Source organism: Nycticebus coucang, chromosome 4 (genome assembly GCF_027406575.1).
Source record: "Nycticebus coucang isolate mNycCou1 chromosome 4, mNycCou1.pri, whole genome shotgun sequence".
Taxonomy (NCBI): Eukaryota; Metazoa; Chordata; class Mammalia; order Primates; family Lorisidae; genus Nycticebus; species Nycticebus coucang.
Window position 1 is genome coordinate 99,587,331 of NC_069783.1, and position 25,174 is coordinate 99,612,504.

A 25,174-nucleotide genomic window follows, 5' to 3' on the forward strand; every position below is an offset into this window, starting at 1 on the left:
TTTGCCTTCAAAAACACACCAGTAGATATGACCATGGTAGAATGAAAGATTTGGTAGCATTGGAGAAAGAAGAACTGGAAGAAAGCAAAATAAGTTATTTCAAGAACAGCTTTGGATGTGCTATTTGGATACTTAAACAGAAAAATCCTAAAGGCATTTGACAAATAGTTTGGAGCTGCAGAAATAGCTTTGGTGTCTCTCTACATAAATTTGAGAAAAAGAGGTTCAAAGACGGAACTCTTGACGGAACAGCATTTACAGGAGGAGCAGAGGTGTGTTTAGAAGAGACCAAGAAGGGCTTTGCAGAGAGGTAAGAGGGGGACGTAGCTGCCAGGGAGTAGGGAGACAGCAACCTCATATGGATGAGACCTGAAAGTAGGTCATAGCATTTGAAAGGAGACATGAGTGACCCCTGACAAAGCAATTACAGGACCAGAATTATGGAAGGAAGAAGAGGGTACTTGAGTGAGTGGGCAAATGCTTCTAAAGACAGGAAGGGGAATTGAAAGTTATTCATTGGCCTGAACCATGCCAGGAGTCTCACACAATCTTGTTTAGATGGCTTGTGGTCCTTGAGGTTGCTCACAAACATGCAAGAGTCGGTATTTAACGGAGTAAAGGTGAGCATCAGCCCTTTGTGATTGCTGTGGGTGATGCGTAAGTTGAAGGCATTGATGAGGATTGGGAGAGAATGGAACGGTCAGATGGGGTGGACCTTGGAAGAGGATTGTTCTCCTGTTTGGAGATCACTGCTATAGGGTATAAACGAAGATGAGCAGCTGAGAGCCCAGAGGAGTGGGAGGGCTTCCCAGGCAAGGCTGCCTTTGATCTAGGTCATGAAAGGCAAACAGGTGTTGAGTAGAGAAGCACAGCAGCAGAATTCAGGCAGACAAAACAATCTGTAAAGGTACTTGTTTAGAAAGGAAGAAATGAGTGGTAAGAAAAGACAGATGAGAAGTAACCCTGAGAAAGGTAGCTGGCCACCCTCCTTCATACCCTTCATGTAACTTGTATGTAGTTCTGTTGTAGGTCCTGTGTATGTTGTTTTATTGTGCCATATTATTTTATATATGATTTTATGGTAGCCCTTGTGTTACGATTACATATGCATCTGCCTCCACTGACGGAATGAGGTCAGAAGCCAAATCTTACTCATCTTTTCTAAATTAGCAGAGTGCCTAGAACTCAGGAGGGATAAATATTTATTTAATAAAATTCATTAAAGTAAATGAAGTGCCTTTGGCTTTTTCTCCTAATTTTACTACTGAATAACTGGATGTCCTTGATGTCAGTGAAGAAGTAAATCTGTTAGCTGAGAGAACTAAATTGGTTCTCTCATAGACAAAGAAGAGCACAATACAAAATTAAATTCCGTAAGGTTCAAGTTCTGGCTTTGTCATTTATTTCAGTGTGATCTTGAGCTGGCTACTTAAGTGTTGTTTCTTTGTCTGTAAAATAGAGGGGATAAATTCGTAACTTTTATAAAGCTTAAAACAAAATAATATGTAAAATAATGTGCTTTACAAAACTGAAAATTTTTATATAGTTAATTAACATTTGCTGCCTGCCTGCTTTGTACTGTACTTTTATGAATCTTTTTCACTCCTCACAACAACCAGGTACAGTTGATGTCCTTATAAATCAGAATCACTGGGAGTGATTTGAAACATATTATTGTGATTATAGTTAAGACACGATAAAGATTAAATAATAATCTTATTTACACCTTTATCCTATTTTCATGTTTATCTCCCCTTTCTTCAGAATTCTGCAGTGTAGTAAAAGTGAAAGTATTCCTCTTGTATGGCATGTAATGCTCTGCCCAAAACACATCTATAGGCTGTTTAACTCAGTACTCACACTCAGAATTCCCTTGTTCTTATAAATATTCACTATTCATCTCAAAAGGGCGTTCATCGACTTGCATTTTAACAACTGCTTGTTAACTGGGAGTTAAACAGACACAGAAAGCAACAAAATTATTTTTTTCAGAAAAGCCAGGTAGTCCTTTGTTTGCTTCAGAATCTGTGTAAAATGCCCATAGGAGATAAATGGAAGTAATAGGTTAGGTCATGTTCGTACTGTTCCATGCATACTAAACAGATGGCAGACAGCATGCTGGGAAGGTAGCTTTTTCTGTTTTGTATGTTTTGTTATTTGGTCTAAAAACAACTGGCTTCTTTTATTTACTGTTACCTCTTTTGTTCCTTTCTCTTCCATCTTTTGTTTTTCATTGTTTTTACCGAATTTGCCAGATTGCTTTTTATCTGACATTTGTTTCGTGGATCTTTTTCATTGTATTTGGTACAAAACCCAATACTATGATACCTAATGTAGGGAGGGATTATAAATTAATAAATGTGTGTTAATTTACTTTTAGATGAGATTTTTCTTAAAGGGAAAGCCACATTTCCTGACTCAGTTGAATTTCAGAAGACTTCCAGCAAATTCTTTTTGCTTATTTTCATTTTTTTAAAGCAGAGATTATTTGTAAGTCCTAGACATCCTCGGTAGTCGATGCTTTATTTTCAGGTTCTGCCAACTAACTTCTTTATGACTTTTCTAAGTCCTAGATTTGTGAGAAATCCAACTATAGGATGGAATTCTTCAAACTGTTACTTCCCTATAGGATTCTATTCAGTGGTCGCCTAAGTTAACAATAATTTTCTTATTTGAAAATTATGCCAGTGACGGCCTAACACTCATTTGAGAATCATTTGGATTGTCTCCTTTGTGATCATGGGAGTTTGCCCAAAGTTGAGGGGTTTTGCTCCGTCTTCCATGTGATCTAATGTTCTGTACCAGACCTTGTATTCAGTAGCTCCTTTGCTAAAGGATGGCCAGCCTTAGGCTGTCCTTCATGACTGAGAAGGGGGCCTGCAGTCAAGGTGACCCACAGGTACTGCAGGCTACTGAGGCCATGCTGAGACAGGCTAGGTTTGGGAAGATCTTATTCATTATTTTTAAAATTCTAATTTTTTCCCTACCTTTATATTTTGAAGCTTTTCAAATTTCCAGAAAATTGGACTATTCGTGAATATAACTACACACATTTCACATAGATTTGCCAATCTTTTTTTTTAATTTGCCAATCTGTAATATTTTACCAATTTTGTCTTTCTACATGTATAAAACAATTCTTATTGATCCATTGAAAATTCCAGATGCCGTAAACTTAACCCCTAAATAGCATGTACTTAAGTTAATCCCTGAATACATACCGTTATCTTCATACCATTATCTCCCACAATATCATTTTCATATCTGATAACAATTATAATAATTCTGTAATGCCATGTGTTATATAAACTATTTTTAAACTTCCTCAGTTTTCCCCCATTGTCTTTATGGCTAACTAGTTGTTTTGTAGAATCAAGGCTGCTTGTCTTGCATGATTGTCCCACATTCTGCCTTTCTGATTGCTTCTTCGTGGTCAGGTTTAGGAAGGTTAGGTAGGAAAGATACTAAAGTGATATGTGTGCTTCTCATTGCATCCTCTAGGAGGCGCTGATTAAGATGTCAGTTTGTCCCACAGTTGGTGATGATGTGACTGATGCCTTCTTTGATTAAGATATTATTTCAGGGGACAGAACTAAGTAACCACTAGACCTCTTTATTACAAAAGTCGCTTTTTCTCTTTGTAACTAGTAACTAGTAAGGAATGTTTTGAGTCCATGTGAATTCTCTGTTTTCCAGTAACCTTTCAGCCAGTAATTTTAGCATCCGTTCATGATCCTGGCCTGAAATTAATGATTAACTTAGAAGTTATAAACCAGTAATTATCTACTTCTGTCATTCCTTCTACTTTTACAGCTGATATGAAAGCATAAAGCTTTCTCTTTCTCCTTGCCCTTCCCCTTGAGAATGTGTGTGCATGTGCACACACAAGCCTCCCACACATACACTTAAACGTATCTGTGACCCACAATGAGTGTGTCATTGTTCTTTTTGGTGCTCAAATTGTCCCACATTTGGCCAGCGGGAGCCACTTAATGTTGGCTTCTGCATCCTTTTGAGCACTTCCTGGATTTCTGGCACAGGAAGATGCTCAGGCTCATTTTGTACTTTCTCTGCCGTTGGCCCAGAGTCAGCCAATTCTCCCTGGTGTTTGGTTCCTTATACTGGGAAACTGTATCTAGAAACCAATTGGCACACCCATTGCTCCTGGGGTTCCCTGCATTTATGCTTTTTCAGGGACCGAACTAGGAGATAATATTTTTTAAAGATTATGAATTTATATTATTTAACATTATAGGGTTTTCCCTTTTCTTCCCTTATATTTGTATCTCTTCTACAATAAAATTCTGGTCCCTATGAAATTAATGCATTTACTTATTTGCAGTAGGCTACATTATTCACAAAATATGTCAGAATTATAATATCAGCATTAAGGCTATTAGCCTACCAAGTAAAGTTGAAGATTTCATTACCATTTTATTTTATTTTGGTTTCAGAAATTAGATTTATTTGTTTCTGTTTGTATTTTGAGTTTCTTTTGAAAATTTTGTTTAGGATGTAAAAACAGTTTCATGCTTCAAAGCTTAGCCATATGCCCAGAGGAGTTTGCCCTCATCCCTGTGTCCCTCACTCTGCTCCTGTCTAGCCCTTAAGAGATAATGATTTTTATTAGTTTCTGCTTTATCCTTATGTTTGTGTTCACAAAAAGCAGCTGATGTGTATTTTGTCCCTCTACCTAGATGTACATTCTGTTTCAAGTCTCTTTCTGACACCAAAGCAGCATTCAAGGTCCATTTCTCTCGCATACAGCTTGTCTCTGTTCTGCAGCTATGTAGTATTTGATTGCACTGCCGTGCCGTCATTTACTCAGCCACACTCTTACGTGTGGAGATTTGGTTGTTTCTGATATTTCGTTCTTATAATTCAATGAATAGACTCTGCTTATGTTGTTTGGTATCTGTGGGGGCGTATCTTCTGGGTAAATTCATAGACATCCAATTGCTAGGGGAAAAGTATACGTAGTTTTGTTAGAGACTGCCAAGCTTCCCACTGAAGAGGTTGTAGCATTTGGCACTCCCACCAGCAATGTGGCAGAGTGTTTCTTTATAGCCTCACCAACAGTGTGCTGTCAAGCTTTTGAACTTCTGCTAGTCTTGTTAGATAAGAAGTATTCTCAACTAGTTTTAAGTTGCACTTCTCTCATTGTGAGTACATGTGAGCCTTATTTTTCTTTCTGTTTTTTTTATATAGTTTAATTGTTCAGTCTTTTTTTTTTTAATTGCTTCTGAGTTTTGAGTTATAGTTAAGAAATACTTTCTCATATCTTAGTTATATAAAGGAATTCACCCATGTTGTATGATAGTCCTTGTTTGGTTTTATTCTGAATGTTTAGCTCTCTGACTTAATTGGAGTATTCTCTGCTATGTGGTGTGAGGTTTGAATCCAGTTTTATATCTCTGATGAAATGGCAGTCAGTTGTCTCAGTATCACTTATTAAGAAGCGTACCTTTTCTCCTGCAGTGAAGGAAGTAGGGAAGGCCTGGTTTAAGAGAAAGTTTGTTGGCTGAGCATGCTGATGTTTGATCTAAGTGTCAAGTTTTATTGTGGAAAGGCTGAATGAAAGAATAAAACTTGATCTGTAGACGCAATTAGGCTCCCTAATATAATTGAATTTATGCTCCAAAATTATAGGCCCCTCCTTTCAGGAGCTGAATCTGATCCATCACACTTACTGTGTGGATGGGCAAAGAAGGCCCATCCTGAGAACAGGCTCTCTAAAGAGCAGTGTTTAAATGCTCCACCAGATCCCAGGCCGTGGACTTTTCACCTGACACTGTTCAGCAGGAAGGACGGTGCACATTGCCTTGCTGTTCTCCTTTGTGGGTAGGATGCTAGAGAAGGCCCTGTGAAGGCTTAAGCAATTACCCTCACGCGGGAGCCAGTGCTGCCCTTGGGAGGTGGAGTTATTTGGAAGGTGTGAGTGTGAGATTTGTCCTAAGCACTGCAGTGTTCCTGGGAGGAATGTTTCATGGCTCACATGGAGGAAGGGTGCCCATGCCAGGGCTGGCATGCCCAGATGCCCATAGCATCCCTACTGGAAAACAGACACTTGGAACTTGTTTGAAAAGACTGTAGTTTAAAAACTCTGGGAAAAGTTGAAAGAGCATCTAAAAACATCAGGGGTGTCATAGTGGGTGAAACTTAGAGCCTGCTCTTTTCAGTTTTTTCAGAACTTAAAGGGTGCTCTTTTCAGCCTGCTCTTTGATATTTACATGACCAACTGGGAGTTGGAATGATTTTCATGAGCACATTACCATGGAAGTGGTATAGGAGCACCTCTTGTTTTCCTTTTAAAATAGATTATTTGTGGTATCACATTCAAGAAATGAAACATTTAAAGCCAGCACTTGAAAATTGTCAAGAATTAGTTTATTAGTTACCATTTTTTTTCTTTTGGGGGGTGTGTATAGCAATTTTGTTATCCCATTTTAAAGATTATGAAGTGAGATAATGCAGATGAAACTCTAATGTGTGGCACATAGTAACCATTCCATAACTATAACTTTAACTTGTTTTTGTAACAGTTGCTAATTAACCTTTGTGTGTATTTTCAGAGAGCTATTGCTTACCTTTTTCCAAGTGGTTTGTTTGAGAAGCGAGCCAGGCCAGTGATGAAGGTAGTTTTCTTAATTACTATTTTTTTAAATTTCACATAGTTTTATGTTATAGTAATTATATAATATACTTTTAAATTTATTTTGCAGCATCCTGAACAGATTTTTCCAAAACAAAGAGGTAAGTTTACTCAAGAATTAAATAAACAATTTTTTCTTCACTACCATGGTAGGTTATAATGTATCAGCATTGCTCATATACCGTTGTTACTCTCCTGTTTATGGTAGTTGTGCAGTAGGTGAAAAATATTATTTCAATAATCAATAATTGGGGGTTGCAAAGTACTTGTTTTTAATTAAATGATACTAAAGTTAGATCAGCATAGAGTTTATGTGTATGCTGATATCACTAGTTATTTAGGATTCCAGTATGCCTTTTTAAAAGGAAGAGTTTGGTGCAGATATACTAGTAACTAATTCAACTCTGTTTATGTGGAAATTTTTAATTTCGTTTTATTTTGGAAGCCTATTTTCATTGCCTGTAGATTTTCTATTTGTTCTTTCAGAGCTTTAATGATGTAATTCCATTGTCTTATCTTGCATTGTTTCTGATGATCAGTTGGCCCTCATTCTAATTAAGTCTCCTGTTTTCTCTGGCTTCTTTTAAGACTTTATCTTTTAAATGTGTAAAAACAAATCTTGAAGAAAATATAAATAAGCTTTAAATTTGTCCCCCAGTTGAATAATATATTTACCATACATTTGAAGCTTCCAATGTGGACTAGTAGTAGATATCAGTTAATTTAAAAAGCATTAAAGCGGGTGGCGCCTGTGGCTCCATCGGTAAGGTGCTGGCCCCATATACCGAGGGTGGCAGGTTCAAACCCGGCCCCGGCTGAACTGCAACCAAAAAATAGCCGGGCATTGTGGTGGGTGCCTGTAGTCCCAGCTACTCGGGAGGCTGAGGCAAGAGAATTGCCTAAGCCCAGGAGTTGGAGGTTTCTGTGAGCTGTGTGACACCAAGGCACTCTACCTCTGTCTCTACCAAAAAAAAAAATAATAATAATAATTAATTAAATAAATAAATAAAAAATAAAAATAAATAAAAAGTATTAAAGCCAGACATTGTTAATTTAAAAGCACTTAAGATATAAACTTACATTTATTCATCACACTTTCACTATAACCCAAAAGAGGACTTTCTGCAGGGAGGGTGGAGAGGAATATGTGCCTGTTCCTTCCTGTTTCTTTTGTATAATCCTGTCACTGATGTGTCATCAAAGTTTTTCAGTTTTGGTTTCCTTACAGTGGAGCAAAGAACTTAAAGAAGTTTCCTAAGAAATCTGGGCACAGAATGATTTTATATTTCCATGAATTTTTCCCTCAACCACACTGAAGTTGAACACAACCTTTTTTGAGCAAGTTGGCATTGAGTCTTAGATTCAACTTAATTTTTATAGACATAGCAACTATCTTTTCTCTTTGACTCACATTAATATTTTATCTATTATGTAATTATAGAAATAATAAGTAAACTGTAATGAATGTTAATATGTTTGGGAGTAAATGCAATTGATCATTAGTAATAAATAGGTTTGGAGGTATGCAGGTAGCATGATCAGTATGCAGGTAGCATGATTAGTATGTTTTAGGGTTAATGAGATAGAGATTGTAACAGCAGATATTTTCATAGAAAACTTAACTTGTTTTGCTGTAATATCTCTGCTAATGCTTCCCCTGTTCAAAGCATCATATTCTAATATTCTGCTGCTCCACTTCATTCTTTGAAATGATAACTTTCATTTTAATGTTATAAATGTTTTGAATCTTTTTGTAAATATTTTCTGTGTTTCATATTTTCTCAATTCTTGGACATAGTTGATTATAAAATATGGCATCAATTTAATAATAGCTTTTGGGGAGGTTGTAAATGAAAGCCGCATTAGAAGTACGTGTCAATTTTAAGATACAGTGCAGGGTTATAAAAGTAAGCTATGCGCAAGACACAGTAACTTATACCTAGTGGCTTTTCTGTATTTGTAATGACAGTGATTCCTTTTCTTGATTTTTACTCACTTCTTTCTGTCAGCCTCCCCATGTAAGTCTCTCCCTTTCTTTATTCTTTATATGTCTACTAGTTATATCTCTTATACATCTTCCCATCTAAGACTGGTTTAGTCTTTCTAATCATATCAACTTCTCTAACAACTGAAATTTCTGTACATCCCTGCAAAATGCTGAAAATCCGAGCGTTTGTAGGATTATCTTAAATCCTGCCAACTATATGCAGTTAGATATGCAGTTAACTATATATAACTACATAAGCAGTACTCCTGAATTCAGAATTAGTAAAATATTTTTTGCTGCTACCTCCCTCTCAGTTTTGTTGTACTTTGTAAATATAAGACAAACTGACATTTTGTGTGTTTAAAAAAAAATCAAGCTGGGCACAATGGCTCATGCCTGTATTCTTAGCACTTTGAAAGGCAACACAGAAGGATTACCTGAGCCCAGGAGTTCAAGACCAGCCTAGGCAATAGTGAGACCTTGTTGCTACAAACCTTTTTTTTTTTTTTTTTTCCCTGCAGTTTTTGGCCAGGGCTGGGTTTGAACCCGCCACCTCCAGTATATGTGGCCGGCGCCCTACTCCTTCGAGCCCCAGGTGCTGCCCGCTACAAACCTTTTTTAAAAAATTTATCTGGATATGATGGTGAGCACCAGTAATCCTAGCTGCTAAGGAGGCTGAGGCAGAGGATCACTTAAGCCCAGGAGTTTGAGTTTGCAATGAGCTACAGTGACATCAGTGTACTGTAGTCAGGTGACACAGAGAGACCCAGTCTCAAAAAATAAAAAACTAAAACAAAAATTAGTGAAGTTTAGATTTGGATAGATGATAACACTTGTAGTAATATACGACCACTTCTCATTAAAAGATGAAAGCTTATAGATTGAGTTAACAGAAGAATCCTGCTCTGTACTGCTTAAAGCAAGTGAAAACAATATTCAGAAAAACAAAGCTATATACTGGGTTGATGGTGGGAGAAAGGAGTAGCATCTGATATTAGATAAAATGGAATTCAAGGAGGGTGGAGAATGGCTCCGTGAGACAAAATGTTAATTTATATTGATAAAACCTAATCTCCATTAATTGGATTTGATGGTTATGAACCTTTTTGTACCAATCATTTAGCATTAAAATGTTTAAAACAAAAGCTGTTAACTGTGCCTATAAAGAATTTGAATAACGCAGTATAATTTTATAGCTACAGGTACAAATACAGAGAATATGTTTTCTAAGCCGCTGCCTATGGAATAGTAATATAATTATGATGTAATAGGTAATAGGGAAAATCTGACGACTTTCAAATAGTAAAAATTATACCAATTAGATTTTCCTGACTTAAAATCAATAGAACCATATCACTGTTGGAAATCAAAATTGAGATTACAGACTATTTAGAAATGTGTGACAGTGAGAGCAGTTCCTGTCAAATTCTGTGGAATGGACATTGTATTATGCAAAGAGAAACATACATTTATTAGAAATTAAAGAAGACTGAAAATAAATAACCTAAGTATCCAGTTCAGGAAGCCAGAAAAAGAAAAACTAAATTAATGAGCATAGTGAAGAAATTTAAAAGAGGGAGGCATGGTAAACAAAACCAAGCAGTGCTTTGAAAAAGCCAGTGAAATCAGTCAGCTCCTGGCCAGTCCGGGCAAGGACAAAAGGAAACACAGAGGACAGTATTAAGAATTTTAAATAATAGCATTCAAAGGATAATTTTATAGCATAAGGTTGTCGTAGGTAACTTTATTCTAATTATTTGGGAAAATCTCCTGAATTATAATAGTTAGCATTTATTGGAACAGAGTAGGCCAGGCAGTGTTCTCAGTGCTTCTCATGTATTAACTCAGAATCTTCACAACATTTTTGCTGAATAGACCTTTTCTACATTTTACAGATGTGGATATTAAAGCACAGTGAGCTTAACCTTACTAAGGACATGCAGCCAGGAAGAGCTGAGCCAGAACACAGGGAGGCTCATCCGGCTGTGATCTAGAGCACATGTATGTGACCACTAGACTCTACTGTCATTGCCACAGTTGTTAGAATCAGGAGATTGCTAGTTAAACTAAAACCTGGAGAGGAAGTCAAAGGTCATCAAAGGTCTAGTGAAAGAGGCACGGCCCCAGAGCCACCGTCAGGGTATTATAGCATTTACCTCCAAGGAAAGCAGGTAACTTATAAACAGAGGAGAAAAAAGAAGGAGGTTTTCCAAATTCACTGAAGGGTCACACAATCTGGACACAAATTGCATAAAAAAGAAACCTGTAGTCTTTTCTCACTAAATAAGATGCTAGCAAACCAAGTAAAGCATTATATTAAGAGGATATACCAGATAACCTTTTTTCTCCCCCAGGAATGTAAGGATGGGTTAAAGTTTGGGAATTTAAGGGCAAAATAATTCCATAGATAAATAATAAAGTTAATTAATAAAATTAAGCATTCTCTTCTTTTGTCATTGTTAAAAAGTTAATATAGAGATAAAAAGAAATTTTCTTAGTTAAGAGAAGGACTATCACAAGAAACATCAATGTCAACTTAGAAATATATTATTAGATTCCACTAAGTTCAGGAATAAGACAGGTAAGCCTTCACTTACTTCTGTTATTCAGCATTGTTGTTTTGGAAGTTTTAACCAGCATACCTTTTTTAAAATGTGGATAAAAATGTATGGATAAAAACCCCAAAGAAGTTAGGAAAATTGATTATTATTCATAGATATATGATTTCCCACTTAGAAAATGGAAAACTGAACTATGTTAGAATGTCAGAGGAATATTGTTTTTTGAGTATCTGAATTCAAAACATTTGAATTATTCTGAATTTTCTTTTAGTGATACCCTTTTATAAAAATATCCCACAATAGAGGTAAAGAGTGAAATGCTGCTAATGCAGAGACCACATGAGCACCTGCCAATTGATAACATTATGGTGGCCAGATCCACACACGGAGAAACCAGGGTGGAGTGGATCATAAGGGTGATTGAGTGTCATCGTTGTCTTATTGTTAATCAGTGCATTGCACAGCTGGGCATTGTGGTGGGCTCCTGTAGCCCCCGCTACTTGGGTGGCTGAGGCAAGAGTTTGAGGTTGCTGTGAGCTATGACATTACAGCACTCTACTGAGGGCAACATAGTGAGACTCTGTCTCCGAAATAATCAATGCATTGCAGTCTTTCTCTACTTTTGTATATTTTGGCAGACAAGAACTATTTATTTTACAAACATCATTCCCACAGTACAAATATTTACCTGCATGTACATATAGACAAGTACATAAATATATATGTGTCTCTACCACCTGTTCCTTTTTTTTTTTTTTCATTAAATCATAGCTGTGTACATTAATGTGATCATGGGGCACCATACACTGGTTTTATAGACCATTTGACACATTTTCATCACACTGGTTAACATAGCCTTCCTGGCATTTTCTTAGTTATTGCGTTAAGACATTTATATTCTGGGTGGCGCCTGTGGCTCAAAGGAGTAGGGTGCTGGTCCCATATGCCGGAGGTGGCGGGTTCAAACCCAGCCCAGGCCAAAAACTGCAAGAAAAATAATAATTAAAAAAAAGACATTTATATTCTACATTTACTAAGTTTCCCATGTACCCTTGTAAGATGGACCGCAGGTGTAATCCCGCCAATCACCCTCCCTCCGCACCCTCTCACCTTTCCCCCTATTCTTAGGTTGTAACTAGGTTATAGCTTTCATGTGAAAGCCATAAATTAGTTTCATAGTAGGGCTGAGTGCATTGGATACTTTTTCTTCCATTCTTGAGATGCTTTACTAAGAAGAATATGTTCCAGCTCCATCCATGTAAATATGAAAGAGGTAAAGTCTCCATCTTTCTTTAAGGCTGCATAATATTCCATGTTGTACATATAGCACAATTTATTAATCCATTCGTGGATCGATGGGCACTTGGGCTTTTTCCATAACTTAGCAATTATGAATTGGGCTGCAATAAACATTCTGGTACAAATATCTTTGTTATAATGTGACTTTTGGTCTTCTGGGTATATACCTAGTAGAGGAATTATAGGATTGAATGACAGATCTATTTTTAGATCTCTAAGTGTTCTCCAAACATCTTTCCAAAAGGAATGTATTAATTTGCATTCCCACCAGCATTGTAGAAGTGATCCCTTTTCTCCACATCCATGCCAACATCTTTGGTCTTGGGACTTTGTGATTTGGGCTAATTTTACTGGAGTTAGATGGTATCTCAAGGTAGTTTTGATTTGCATTTCTCTGATGATTAAAGATGATGAGCATTTTTTCATATGTCTGTAGGCCGTGCGCCTGTCTTCTTCAGAGAAGTTTCTCTTCAAGTTCCTTGCCCAGCCTGCAATGGATCCCTTGTTTTTTTCTTGCTGATGCGTTTGAGTTCTCTGTGGATTCTGGTTATTAAACGTTTGTCAGAGACATAACCTGCAAATATCTTCTCCCATTCTGAGGGCTGTTTGCTTGCTTTACTTACTGTGTTCTTGGCTGTGCAGAGGCTTTTTAGTTTGATTAGGTCCCAGTAGTGCATTTTTGAAGCTGCTTCAATTGCCTGGGGGGTCCCCCTCATAAAATACTCGCCCAACCGATTTCTTCAAGAGTTTTCCCTGCACTCTCTTCAAGTATTTTTATAGTTTCATGTCTTAAGTTTAAATCTTTAATCCAGTGAGAGTCTATCTTAGTTAATGGTGAAAGGTGTGGGTCCAGTTTCAATCTTCTTCAGGTTGCCAGCCAGTTCACCCAGCACCATTTGTTAAATAGGGAATCTTTTCCCCACTGAATGTTTTTAACTGGCTTGTCAAAGATCAAATAACAGTAAGTAGCTGGGTTCGTGTCTTGGTTCTCTATTCTGTTCCAGACATCTACTCTGTTTTTGTGCCAGTACCATGTATACCACCTGTTTCTTAATTTATTTAATAGAGTGTTGTAAAAATAGATTGTGTCCAGAGTTAAGACTTAAAAAAATAGTAGGTGCTTTTGGAATTAAGAAATCCAAACTCTAGAACAGAATTAAATAAAGTAGCTGATAGAAGAATAAATGTACAGTTTTCAGTATTTTTCAAATAACTGAAATTATGCCCTTAAGACACAAATAAAGCAAAGGACAAAGATGATAAATTGTCTATTTTGTAACTAAAAACTTCTTTTTGAAAAAGAGACACTAGAAAATTTAAAGCAAGACAGAGACCTGATAACTAGAATAAATTACTTACAAATTAATAAGAAAACAACCGGACATGGTGGCTCATACCTGTAATCCTGGCACTCTAGGAGGCCAAGATGGGAGGATCACTTGAGGTCAGGAGTTCAAAATAAGAGAGAAAACCAACTAAATAGAGAAATGAGCAAAGGAAAAGTAAGCAATTCATAGAAGAAGAAATTAAAAATGGCCAGTAAACATACAGATCAGAAATAATATCCTCTAAAGCAATAAGAGACTGTTATTACCCATCAGATTGGAGCCACACAAAGCATACTGTGTGGCTCCAATCTATTTCATGCAGGTGTATATGTGTAAATACACAGCAAGAGTCCATGCTTTACCTACACAGTGAACAAACTCTCACCTTGCCTCGGACAAAGGAATTCTAATATATAACCTTTATAAGAAGTACATATTACTTGTGTAAAGTTAATTTTGTAGATAACTGAATTGGGGGGGCATTGTCAAAACCAACAAAAACTAAGATACTTACTAGTTAAACTTGCAAAATATATGAAATTAATATAGAAAATAATGCATCTTACAGATCAAAGATCGTAGGCGAAAACCTGAATGGTTAGAAAAACGATTCCCTAGGCGGCGCCTGTGGCTCAAGGAGTAGGGCGCTGGTCCCATATGCCAGAGGTGGCGGGTTCAAACCCAGCCCCGGCCAAAAACCACAAAAAAAAAAAAGAAAAACGATTCCCTGTTCCTTTAAGGGAAGACAGTACTTCAAAGCTGCTACTTTTTAAATTATTTAGTAAATTTAACATGATTTCAATTAACATCTTGGTACAACTTTTGGGGGAAACTTGTCATGTTGAATTGCACAAGAAGTGGCAAGAAATTTTTAAAAGGAATAAAGAAGGGAGCTTACCATACATACTTGAAAACGCATCAAAATTAGCTGGTTAAAATGGCCGTACTGGCCGTCCGAGTAGGCAGACCATTGGACAGAGTGGAGTGTTCGGCGGCAGCATGTGTTCATGCCATATTTTGTGAATTCTAAGGCATGTTTTCTCGAATTTTAACATTTTTGACAACAGGATACACTTTACCATTATTATAAACTATGCTATAAACTGTCCATTGTTGCACAGTTTTTGTTCTGACAGTTTTCCTTTTTAAGAATATAGGAAGACATTGTATTTCTAACTAAACGTAAAATCTATGATACCTTAGATTCAGTGAAGTCCTGTGTGTAGGTATGTGTGCACACATACATTATTAAATCAGTTCCAGGGTATGAGACCCAACTGCAGCATCTCTCCAAACGTAACAGTGTCTTGTCTGCAACCATAATGCTCGTCTTTTTTTTTGTAAAGACAGAGTCTCACTTTATCGCCCTGTCGCCCTGAGTAGAGTGCCGTTTACAGCTCACAGCAACCTCCAACTCCTGGGCCTAGGCGATTCTCTTGCCTCAGCCTCCTGATGCTTGTCTTTTTTATCACTTTCTGGGTACTTCACCAACGCAGTGAAAATCCGTTGCATATTAAAGGTGAAAATACTGGGAAATTTGTAGGATTTTATGAAGTCTGTGAAGATGATGTTGGAAAAGTATTTGAATCATCATAAACCATTAGTAAATAAAAGAATCTGGTTTTATCTTTCAAGCTAACTGCCTAATCAGAATTTTTTGTCACCACTTATTATGAAATTTTGATCTTCATTTTTAATCCACCTCACTTAAAGTGGTCTGTCTAATGCTAATTATCCTCAGAAAAGAAATATATCCTGTAAACAATAAAGGTAGTATTTCAATAGAAAAGAGTATACTATTCAAAAAACTGTAGAAGGATAAAGAATAAAGACAAAATAATTCTTAGATTTCTGCCTCACAAACATTACTTCCAGGTAGAGTAGATATATAAACATGAAAACTTATAAAAATTCTAGAGGAAAATATAGTTACAGGAGCCCAAAGCTTTCTAGCATGCTTTCTCAGTGGGGGTGAAGGTTGGTTCATAATTGTGACAGTAGTTTGTGGCCCTTCAGAGGCCTGTGGTATTAAAATTTCATGAGACTGGGCGCAATTAAGGAAAAAAAATACTTAGAAAAGGCTTTCTTAGGGGTAGTAATTGAAAAAAAAAAAGTTGAGAAACATGCCATAGACTAGGAAAAATGACAGACTAGACTATATACATATTTTAAACTTCTTGATTTTGAAAGTTGCCATAAAGAAAACTAAAAGACAGTGGCAGACTGAGAGGAAAGACTTAGAACTTATGGAATGGTCCATGGAGTATAATAATCTTTATGTACAGCAGTTCCTACAAATGGTTAACAGAGAAACAATAAAAATATTATGGGCGAAGGCTATGGAGTTAGCATTTGGTTTGTTTACTATAGGGACTCCATTTCTTGGTTTATTTGGTGGTGGTTAGATGTGAATGACCATCTGTATTTCAAAAGGAATTACACGGAGCACCTCTTGGAGGCCCCTTCTTTAAATGTTACAGACATTTTAAACCCTCAGAGGTGGATGACCACAGAGTTGAAACAAGTGATGGGGCATAGAAAAATAGGTTCTTTAGTGCTTTTCTTTGCTGTGTTTTCCTGTTGTGAATTCTCCGGGTGTCCAGTGTCGTTGACTCTCAACAGTTTTCCTTTTTAAAAATATAGGAAGACACTGTATTTCTAACTAAACCTAATTTTTTTGTGTGTTCTAACAAGATAATTTTGGCTCTGAGTTTTTCCTTGAAATAAATTACAAAGATGCTCATGGTGAAATATTTAAAAATATTTTATTAAATAGAAATATTGTTTTATGTTAATGGGTATAAAAGAGTAAATATCTTAAATGTTTGCATGTTAAAATGCTGAACTAAATATTAAAATTCTAAATATTAATATTTTTGTTATTTTAAAAGTTAATTAGAGCTATAAGTATGTCTCCTAACTGCCTTAAATACAGATATTTGTTCTGTCTCTGTATGTAATTGCATTTGTTTTGTTTTCATCTTCCTTTTTATTAGCAATCCAGTGGGGAGAAGATGGCCGCCCGTTTCATTTTCTCTTCTATACTGGCAAACAATCCTATTATTCATTAATGCATGTAAGTATATTACATTTATGATAAATAATATGAACTATAAGCTACAAAACTAATTGTACTAGAGACTTTTCTCAGCTTCAGAATTTACCTAGTATTTTATAATGCTTGAAAATAAGACTTCTAGGGGTAAGATAGTATGTTGATGAAAGGCTTTTTATATTTTATTAATTCACTTTTGCTAAAGGCAGTTTATAGCATCTATATCAATATGGTTTCCTTAAAATGCTTTTACTTGGAAATTAAAATCAAGTTAGGAGAAAGGTGTTCACTTCAATAACAGTATGTGTCACCACATCCAAGGCCACGTGTGTGATGCTATGAGGGGCTATGGAAGCCTTTACCTTGAGAGAAAAAAATAGCTCTCTCTACTTAGAGTTTTGTTATTTATATACAATTTTTGCTGTTCACAGGTTAATGTAGTATGTGAATCTAGGATTTGAGCTCCAAAACAGCCTAACAAATGATTGTTCAACTTTGACTTCCAGCTGCATTTGAGGGTACTCTGAACAGTCCTGTTTTCAGAGCTATAAGTGTTTTATAGTGTGCACATTTGAGAGCGTTCTCCAGAACTACTATAGAAAAAAGGCTGTATGCCAGTGTCTTGTTTTTATTTTTAGAACATGATTCAAGTTCTATTTTATTCATTCTATTTTTTTATAAGTTTTAGAATTATTTATGGGGCATCTCCCAACCACCGGCTTAAATCAATGCACACATTTTACTCTTCTTTTCAGAATTATCAGGTGTTTATTTGTGCTCCACAAACCCAAAGGACAAAAATCTCCACTTGTCAGGTACATTTATTTCTTGAGGGGGAAAAAAAAAAAGAAAACCTTCTTTTCGCTTTTTGTTGACCTTGGGCAAATGAGCTTCTTGCCCTGGCAGAAATGAAATGAATGATAAATGTAGAGTGTGTCTTTGCTGAGTAATGGAGCTGAGGCTCAGGCTGCCATGGAGGTTCTCTCCCACACAGCCCAAGGCTGCCCGAGGACCCCTGCTGTTCATTTAAATAGGTATGTCAAATCTGCCTCCAAACGCCGCTGGTTTGATCTGTGGTAATATTTGTGAAGGTTCCATATGGACTTGAGCCCCCTGCAGTGCTAAGAAATAATGTACAACGCTTCATGGTGCAGACGCAAATTTTCTCTGAAAAGGGATGCAATGCTGCGTTTTAGCTGTCGGAGGGGATGATGGAGCTGATGCGCTAGGCCTGTCAACTTGTTACACGGATGGGTTGCACGCAGCGAAGCTGTGGAAAATCTGTGCCTTTTAACTTTTCTACTTAATCACGGTTGTAGCATTGCCTTTAGACTGTATGCTACATTAATTCCCTTCCTGCCTTCTGCCTTTCATCCCAAGTTTCACGGAAAAAAGTAAAGTATGCAGGTCTTGTAGAAGAGCCTTATCAAACAGCTGTCATCTGACAAGCCATTTGCATTTGTTTTGGCTGAAACTGAGCAACCCAAGGGCAAGATATTTTGTTGCATTCCATCATAATGAAGAAATTATACATTGTATAGGAAGCCTAACTTTAGTTTTCAGTTTTTGTATGTGTTTTAAAAGGTATTGCTCAGGAAACTGATCTCTTTTCTCAGTGGATAAAATTTTGCCAGCCATACTCTGTGGCTAAAATGTCAAATTGTTGCTGATTCATAAACATTCTCTCTTTTTGAATAATTTAGATTTTGTTAGGTATTAAAGGGTTTGGGGGCTTTAATGTCTTAGTTCAACTCAGTAACTCCTAAATATATACCTCATGTATATATTTCATACATTTCAGTATGGCAAATGACACCAATTACAACTGTAGTCACCCCAGTCTCATTTGCTAGATGACGCAAATCACCATCTTCCAGCTGAGATCTGTTACTTTGAAATAGTGACTAAATAGTCACTGTTCAACTCACAGAAGCACTTTTGTAGCTAAGTCGGTCACTGCATATAAAGTCCAGCTGTCAAACTTGGAGCCTTAGTGTGTTTGCTCTTGCCTTTGTTCTGCCTTTTCTTAGTGTGTGTGTGTGTGTGTGTGTGTGTGTTGGGGGATAGCTGTCCCCTTCTCGCTGTGATACTCTCAATTCTGTGGTATGGGAAGTGGCCCCTAGAAGACTGCGGCAGGCTTTTAAGACTTGGAAATACATCCTTGTTTCTCCTGTTTATTTTGGTTGATATAATTATTTTCCCTGTATGACAGGATATCAGACACTAAGCCAAACTGTTTTTCCCACTTCGTCGGCCAACTAAAATTGTTCAAGGCCTAGCTGCCATTGGCCAAGCTTTATGACAAGAAAACACATCTCGAGCCCATGTGCAGTTGTGTGAGGAGACCCTTCTGATGTCGATTAACCTTTCTTATCATCTGTAATGATGCCAAGTCTTCTTTTTCATATGTAGTGACTGTTTGCATATTAAGCTTCTGTATTACTTCCTTGCAACTGATGAAATACAGTCCTGGCACAGCTTGCAGTCAAGGGCAATATGTAGTGCTTTAATGACTACCTTTTCCAACTAACCTATGTTTAGCCCATCTAATTTTTGTGGAGAAGTGGGGAGTTTTTTGAAGGAAAAGGCCAGCAAGCCAAAAGATGCCGTTTATTGTCCCTGCCTAGATGCGTTTAGGAAGGGACAAAGTGAAGACACCAGGCTGGTCCATCTCACTCTGCACATGCTTCACACTCCAGAGGCTTGTTCTGTGTCCAGGGTAGTCAGGACTCCCGTTCTCCTATGGATATGGATCCACCAATCTTTAGCTTCTTGGGAAAGTCAGTAAAATCCCGTTTATCTTATAGTGTCACTAAGAAGATGAACATACACATACTAGAATAAAAAAGTATAAGACAGTAATAACAAATAATTTCTTAAGTAAAAAAAGGAGCTTAAGTAAGAATAAGAGACTTCCTGACTTTCTCAGAGCACTGCTGAGCACATAACAGGGGTCCCCTGCTTGGTGGCACTGGCACGGCCAGCTTATTCTGCCCACAGTGGGTGGCTTCCCATCTCCTTAGAAGACATTTAACCAGTAGAACCTGTATGCTTTTCAGACATGATTTAAGGCTTTAGGTTTCTGGAACAGAAGGATGAAAGAATAAAAGAAGTTTTCCCGAAATAACTGAGCAAAGGAGTAAGGAAAGGGAAGACTTGTAAGGAAGATGGAGATCTGGAAAGGAAATGCTGCACGGCAGGTCCTGAGGTGTGACTGGCCTTGGGTTGGTCTAGGGAGAAGACCCTGGTGCACAATCAAAGGAAGTGCGGTAAAGGACCCAGTCAGAGGCTGGGCTGCCCTTGGGGTCCATGGCATAACCTGCCATGGCTGCCCCTTGCCTATAGCAGCTTGAGCCTGTCCAGGGCAAAGGGAACAGTGCACTGTCTTCATGAGCAAGTAGACATTTGTGAGCTTAGCAGTCGCAGTTTAGTTTGTATAGGTCTTTTAACTTTAAGAAAAATGTTAATTCAGGTCTACTGTTTATACCACTACATATGTTTCAGGAAAAGTAAAATTAATTCACTGAAAGGAAGTTGAAACTCTTTTAAAACTCTTTATGGGAGATGATTATTTGACTTCGAAGTGGGAACCTTTGTGTAAAATCTGATTCGTTTAAATCAAGGGGTGTCTGCAGTGGAGCTTTTCCCAAAGTGCTTTCTGCAGAACACAGGTTATGAAATATTCTCCAAGAAAGGAGCTTTGAAGTAATGTTAGTTTTGGAATGTTGCATAGTGTGTCCTGGGGAATTGTAAATACAGTGAAACTTAGCAGGATCAAAGCTCTGTGACATCCATAAGTAAACACACTGCTTTAACCCTCTGCTGCTCAAGCGGAATAAACCCAGACCCCTTTCTCCCCAGAATACTGTTTAATGCCCGTGATACCAGGTCTTGGGGAAGGCTATAGTACAGAATACTGAAAATGCTTTCTAAGTTGTCATTGTAGGCACTCCTCATTTTAAACAGATTTTTCTCAATGCAGGTTAATAAAGTCTTACCACTTCAAGGATTGGTATCAGCCCCAACAGCTTAAGCATTTATTGGAATTTTACAAAAGCTTACCTCACCCCAATCTTTAAGATGAGGGAGGTATGCAGCTGTAAAAACCTCACTGGGAATTTAGCACCATTTAAGAACTTTGTTTATGTTTTAGGACTAGTTTTACGGTAGACAAGGGAGTATATTCAAAATATTTCTTTACATTGAAGGAATTGCATGGCCACGGATGAAGTTTATACGAAGAAAATTATGTATAATGAAGAGATAAGTAGTTCATTATATAATTAAAGTGCTCTGAATTAGAAAAAAAAGTTTAAAATGTGAAAGAAAACTAGGTAATTCTAATTCTTGCAAGTTATGAATAAACAGGGTTAATTTGCCTTGTGAAAGAAGCTCCTGGCTTATTTAGAGATTCCCCAGTTCATTTTAAATGACTTAAGTAACCTTCTGAGTTCTTAAAGCGTGAGCACAGCAGCCCCAGAAGTCTGCTGCTTCATTATGTGGAGATTCCCGACTCAATAAGCAAAAGTCCTGGGGACTGAAGATCATGAAATTCTTACTTAGTTCAGATGCTTCTAGATCCTCTTTGTGACCTGTGGGGAATATTTAAAATTCTTGGATGTAGGGCTCTTATCTTTAAAAATGGAATTAAAATAGTGACCCTTCTCACAGGGAGGCATTGTTAAGTAACTTTTGCAGCCATGTAAAGTGCTTATTTTTAAAAAGGTATAGACCAGTGCTGGAATATGTCTGCATGCTGTTTTAAGACTTTTCTGGACAGCAGGAGTTAATTCATTAATTAATTCAGTGGTAGAAATTGCTGTTCTAGAGGTCTCTTTAATGTCCATTTTCCTCCCATATGAATAATTACCATTGTATTTCTGGTAGGCTCCAAGTGTACCAGTTAGGAAAATTATTTTTTTAAACGGATTCAACTTATTGTTTCTCTGTTGATTTTAATTAGGTTGCTTCTTTTGTAATGGTATCATTATAATATATGATGAGGTGTTAATTCGAGTAGTAAGAATATATGGTATCTGTATTACAAACACTTTCAGATCATAACTTCTGGGTGTGAATTTCCTCAGAGTCCTTTTTCATATGACCTGTCCATGAGATTATTTCCTCCTTTTTTTTTTTTTAATTTCCTCTTTGGAAATAGTTAAATAGTGTTACTTGATGTATAAACTATATAGCCTATGGTATTCACAAAGTAATAGCAGGGATCTACAAAAGGACTGTGTCACTAGGAACCATAGATATATAGCAGAACCTCTCTTAGTGATAAATGAATTATATTTATTTGATTTGATTTTGTATATGCCAGTGGCCATAAAATGGAGAAGATTATTTTATTTTATTTATTTATTTATTTTTGGCCAGGGCTAGGTTTGAACCCGCCACCTCCAGCATATGGAACCAGCACCCTACTCCTTGAGCCATAGGTGCTGCCAAGAAGATTATTTTAAAAATTGATTTTCTTTGATTTCTTTAACAAACACAAATTTGCAGTTACTTTATTGTCACTGAACTAGCATCTAAGATGGCAATTAATAGTGTTACTATTTATACAATTGACTTTTTCTATACCAACCCTGCCCCGTGAAACATTACTTGTTTACCCTTCCTATATTGGAATTTCCACATGATTAATATAAACAAAACAGAGTTTAGAAAGATACTAAAAATCAGACTGCTCATGTTCTTGAAAAGGTTTAGTTTAAGCATTTCTTTCCTGCAACCTGAGCATCTGGTATTTTCAAATTAGGCACCTTCTAAATTTGACTCATACATTATGGAAATCTGATGACACGAGGGGTGGATAGGCTTGCTTTGATTTTATGAAATATTAATCATGGCTATGATTAATGATTCAGCATTTCACATCTGGGTTATTCCTGTCATATTTGAAAATTACACTATTAAATACAGTATATAAACTTAGTGTGGGTGGGTCATACTAATTCTCTAGTGTCCCTTAAAAATTAAGTGGAAACTTAACAATATAACTGAAGCTACCAGTGATAATCCGTGATGTTGACAGTTCCTGGCATATTTTTACCCTCAAGGATTTTTTGATGTAAATTAGTACACATCTCTTCAGGGAGTTGAAGCTATAGAATCTACTTTCCAGAATATTGTTGTCTCTAACTAACCAAGGTAGAATCTCAAGAGTGATTTTATTATGCAAAAGAAAAAGAATAAATAGAAATGGGGCACCAGTAAAATTGTTTTGTTTGACTCCTGAAAGCCATACCTCACCCCTGCTATCATTCTTGATCATTACCATAAGTCATGCACTGTGCTAAGTCCGCACTTTACATATATTTTTCTATTTTAAAAAGTGTATGGTGTGGCTTAACGAGCATTATGTGATTTGATGGATTACAATCATTAGATTGTAAGCATTTTTCTTTTTTTTTATTGTTAAACCATAGCTGTGTGCATTAGTGCAATCAAGGGGTACAATGTGCTGGTTTCATATACAATTAAAATATTCTCATCAAACTGTTCAACGTAGCCTTCATGGCATTTTCTTAGTTATTGTATGTAGACATTTGTATTCTGCATTTAGTAAGTTTCTCCTGTACCCATTCTAAGATGTACTGTAGGTGTGGCCCCACCCATTACCCTCCCTGCACCTTAACCTCCCCCTTCCCTTCCCCTTCCTTGGCCCTTTCCCCATAGTCTTGTGCTGTAGTTGGGTTATAGCCTTCATATGAAAGCTATAAATTAGCTTCATAGTATGGCTGAGTACATTGGATACTTTTTCTTCCATTCTTGAGATACTTTGCTAAGAAGAATATGTTCAGCTCCATCCATGTAAACATAAAAGAAGTAAAGTCTCCATCTTTCTTTAAGGCTGCACATAATATTCCATGGTATTCATGTACCACAATTTGCTAGTCCATTCGTGGGTAGATGGGCATCTGGGCCTCTTCCATGACTTAGCAATTATGAATTGGGCTGCAATAAACATTCTGGTACAGATGTCTTTGTTATATTGTGATTTTTGGTTTTCTGGGTATATACCTAGTAAAGGAATTATAGGATCGAATGGCAGGTCTATTTTTAGATCTCTGAGTATTCTCCAAACATCCTTCCAGAAGGAAAGTATTAGTCTGCATTTCCACCAGCAGTGTAGAAGTGTGTCCTTTTCTACACATCCACGCCAACATCTCTGGTTTTGGGATTTTATTATGTACTCTTACTGGGGTTAGGTGATATCTCAAAGCGTTTTGATTTGCATTTCTCTGATGATTAAGGATGATGAGCTTTTTTTTCATGTGTTTGTAGATCATGTGTCTGTCTTTAGAGAAGTTTCTCTTCAAGTCCTTTGCCCTCCCTGAAATGGGATCACTTGTTCTTTTCTTGCTAATATGTTTGAGTTCACTGTGGATTCTGGTTATTAAACCTTTATCGGAGGTATAACCTGCAAATATTTTCTCCCATTCTCAGGGCTGTCTGCTTGCTTTACTTACTATGTTCTTGGCTGTGCAGAAGCTTTTTAGTTTGATCAGGACCCAGTAATATATATTTGATACTGCTTCAATTGCCTGGGGAGTCCTCCTCATAAAATACTCACCCAGGCCGATTCCTTCAAGAGTTTTCCCTGCACTTTCTTCAAGTATTTTTATAGTTTCATGTCTTAAGTTTAAGTCTTTAATCCAGTGAGAGTCTATCTTAATTAATGGTGAAAGGTGTGGGTCTAGTTTCAGTCTTCTACAGATTTCCAGCCAGTTCACCCAGCACCATATGTTAAATAGGGCATCTTTTCCCCACTGAATGTTTTTAATTGGCTTGTCAAAGATCAAAGAACGGTAAGTAGCTGGATTCACCTCTTGGTTCGCTATTCTGTTCCAGACATCTACTTCTCTGTTTTTTGTCCCAGTACCATGTTGTTTTGATCACTATCGATTTATAGTAGTCTCGGGTCTGGTAGCGTGATTCCTCCTGCTGTGTTTTTATTTCTGAGTAGTATTTTGGCTATTTGAAGTTTTTTCTGATTCCATATAAAATGAAGTATTATTTTTTCAAGATCTTTAAAATGTGACAATGGAGGTTTAATAGGAATTGCATTAAAATTATATATTGCTTTGGATAGTATAAACATTTTAACAATGTTGATTCTTCCCAGCCGTGAGCATGCTATGTTTTTCCATTTGTTAACATCTTCAGCTATTTCTTTTCTTAAAGCTTTATAGTTCTCTTTATAGAGATCTTTCATGTCCTTTGTTAGATAAACTCCCAAATATTTCATCTTCTTCGGCACTACTGTGAAAGGAATAGAGT

At 36.8% G+C, this 25,174-nt stretch overlaps 1 protein-coding gene across 1 annotated transcript in view; it reads left to right on the plus strand.

Moving 5' to 3' along the window:
• The window catches only part of MRPS9 (mitochondrial ribosomal protein S9), a 74,477-nt gene that overhangs the window by 32,672 nt on the left and 16,631 nt on the right, over positions 1–25,174 (plus strand). The window contains exons 3-5 of the mRNA XM_053588557.1: positions 6,573–6,635; positions 6,723–6,753; positions 16,824–16,903. Of these exons, the coding sequence (XP_053444532.1) occupies positions 6,573–6,635; positions 6,723–6,753; positions 16,824–16,903 (174 nt within the window). The remainder of the gene's footprint in view (positions 1–6,572; positions 6,636–6,722; positions 6,754–16,823; positions 16,904–25,174) is intronic.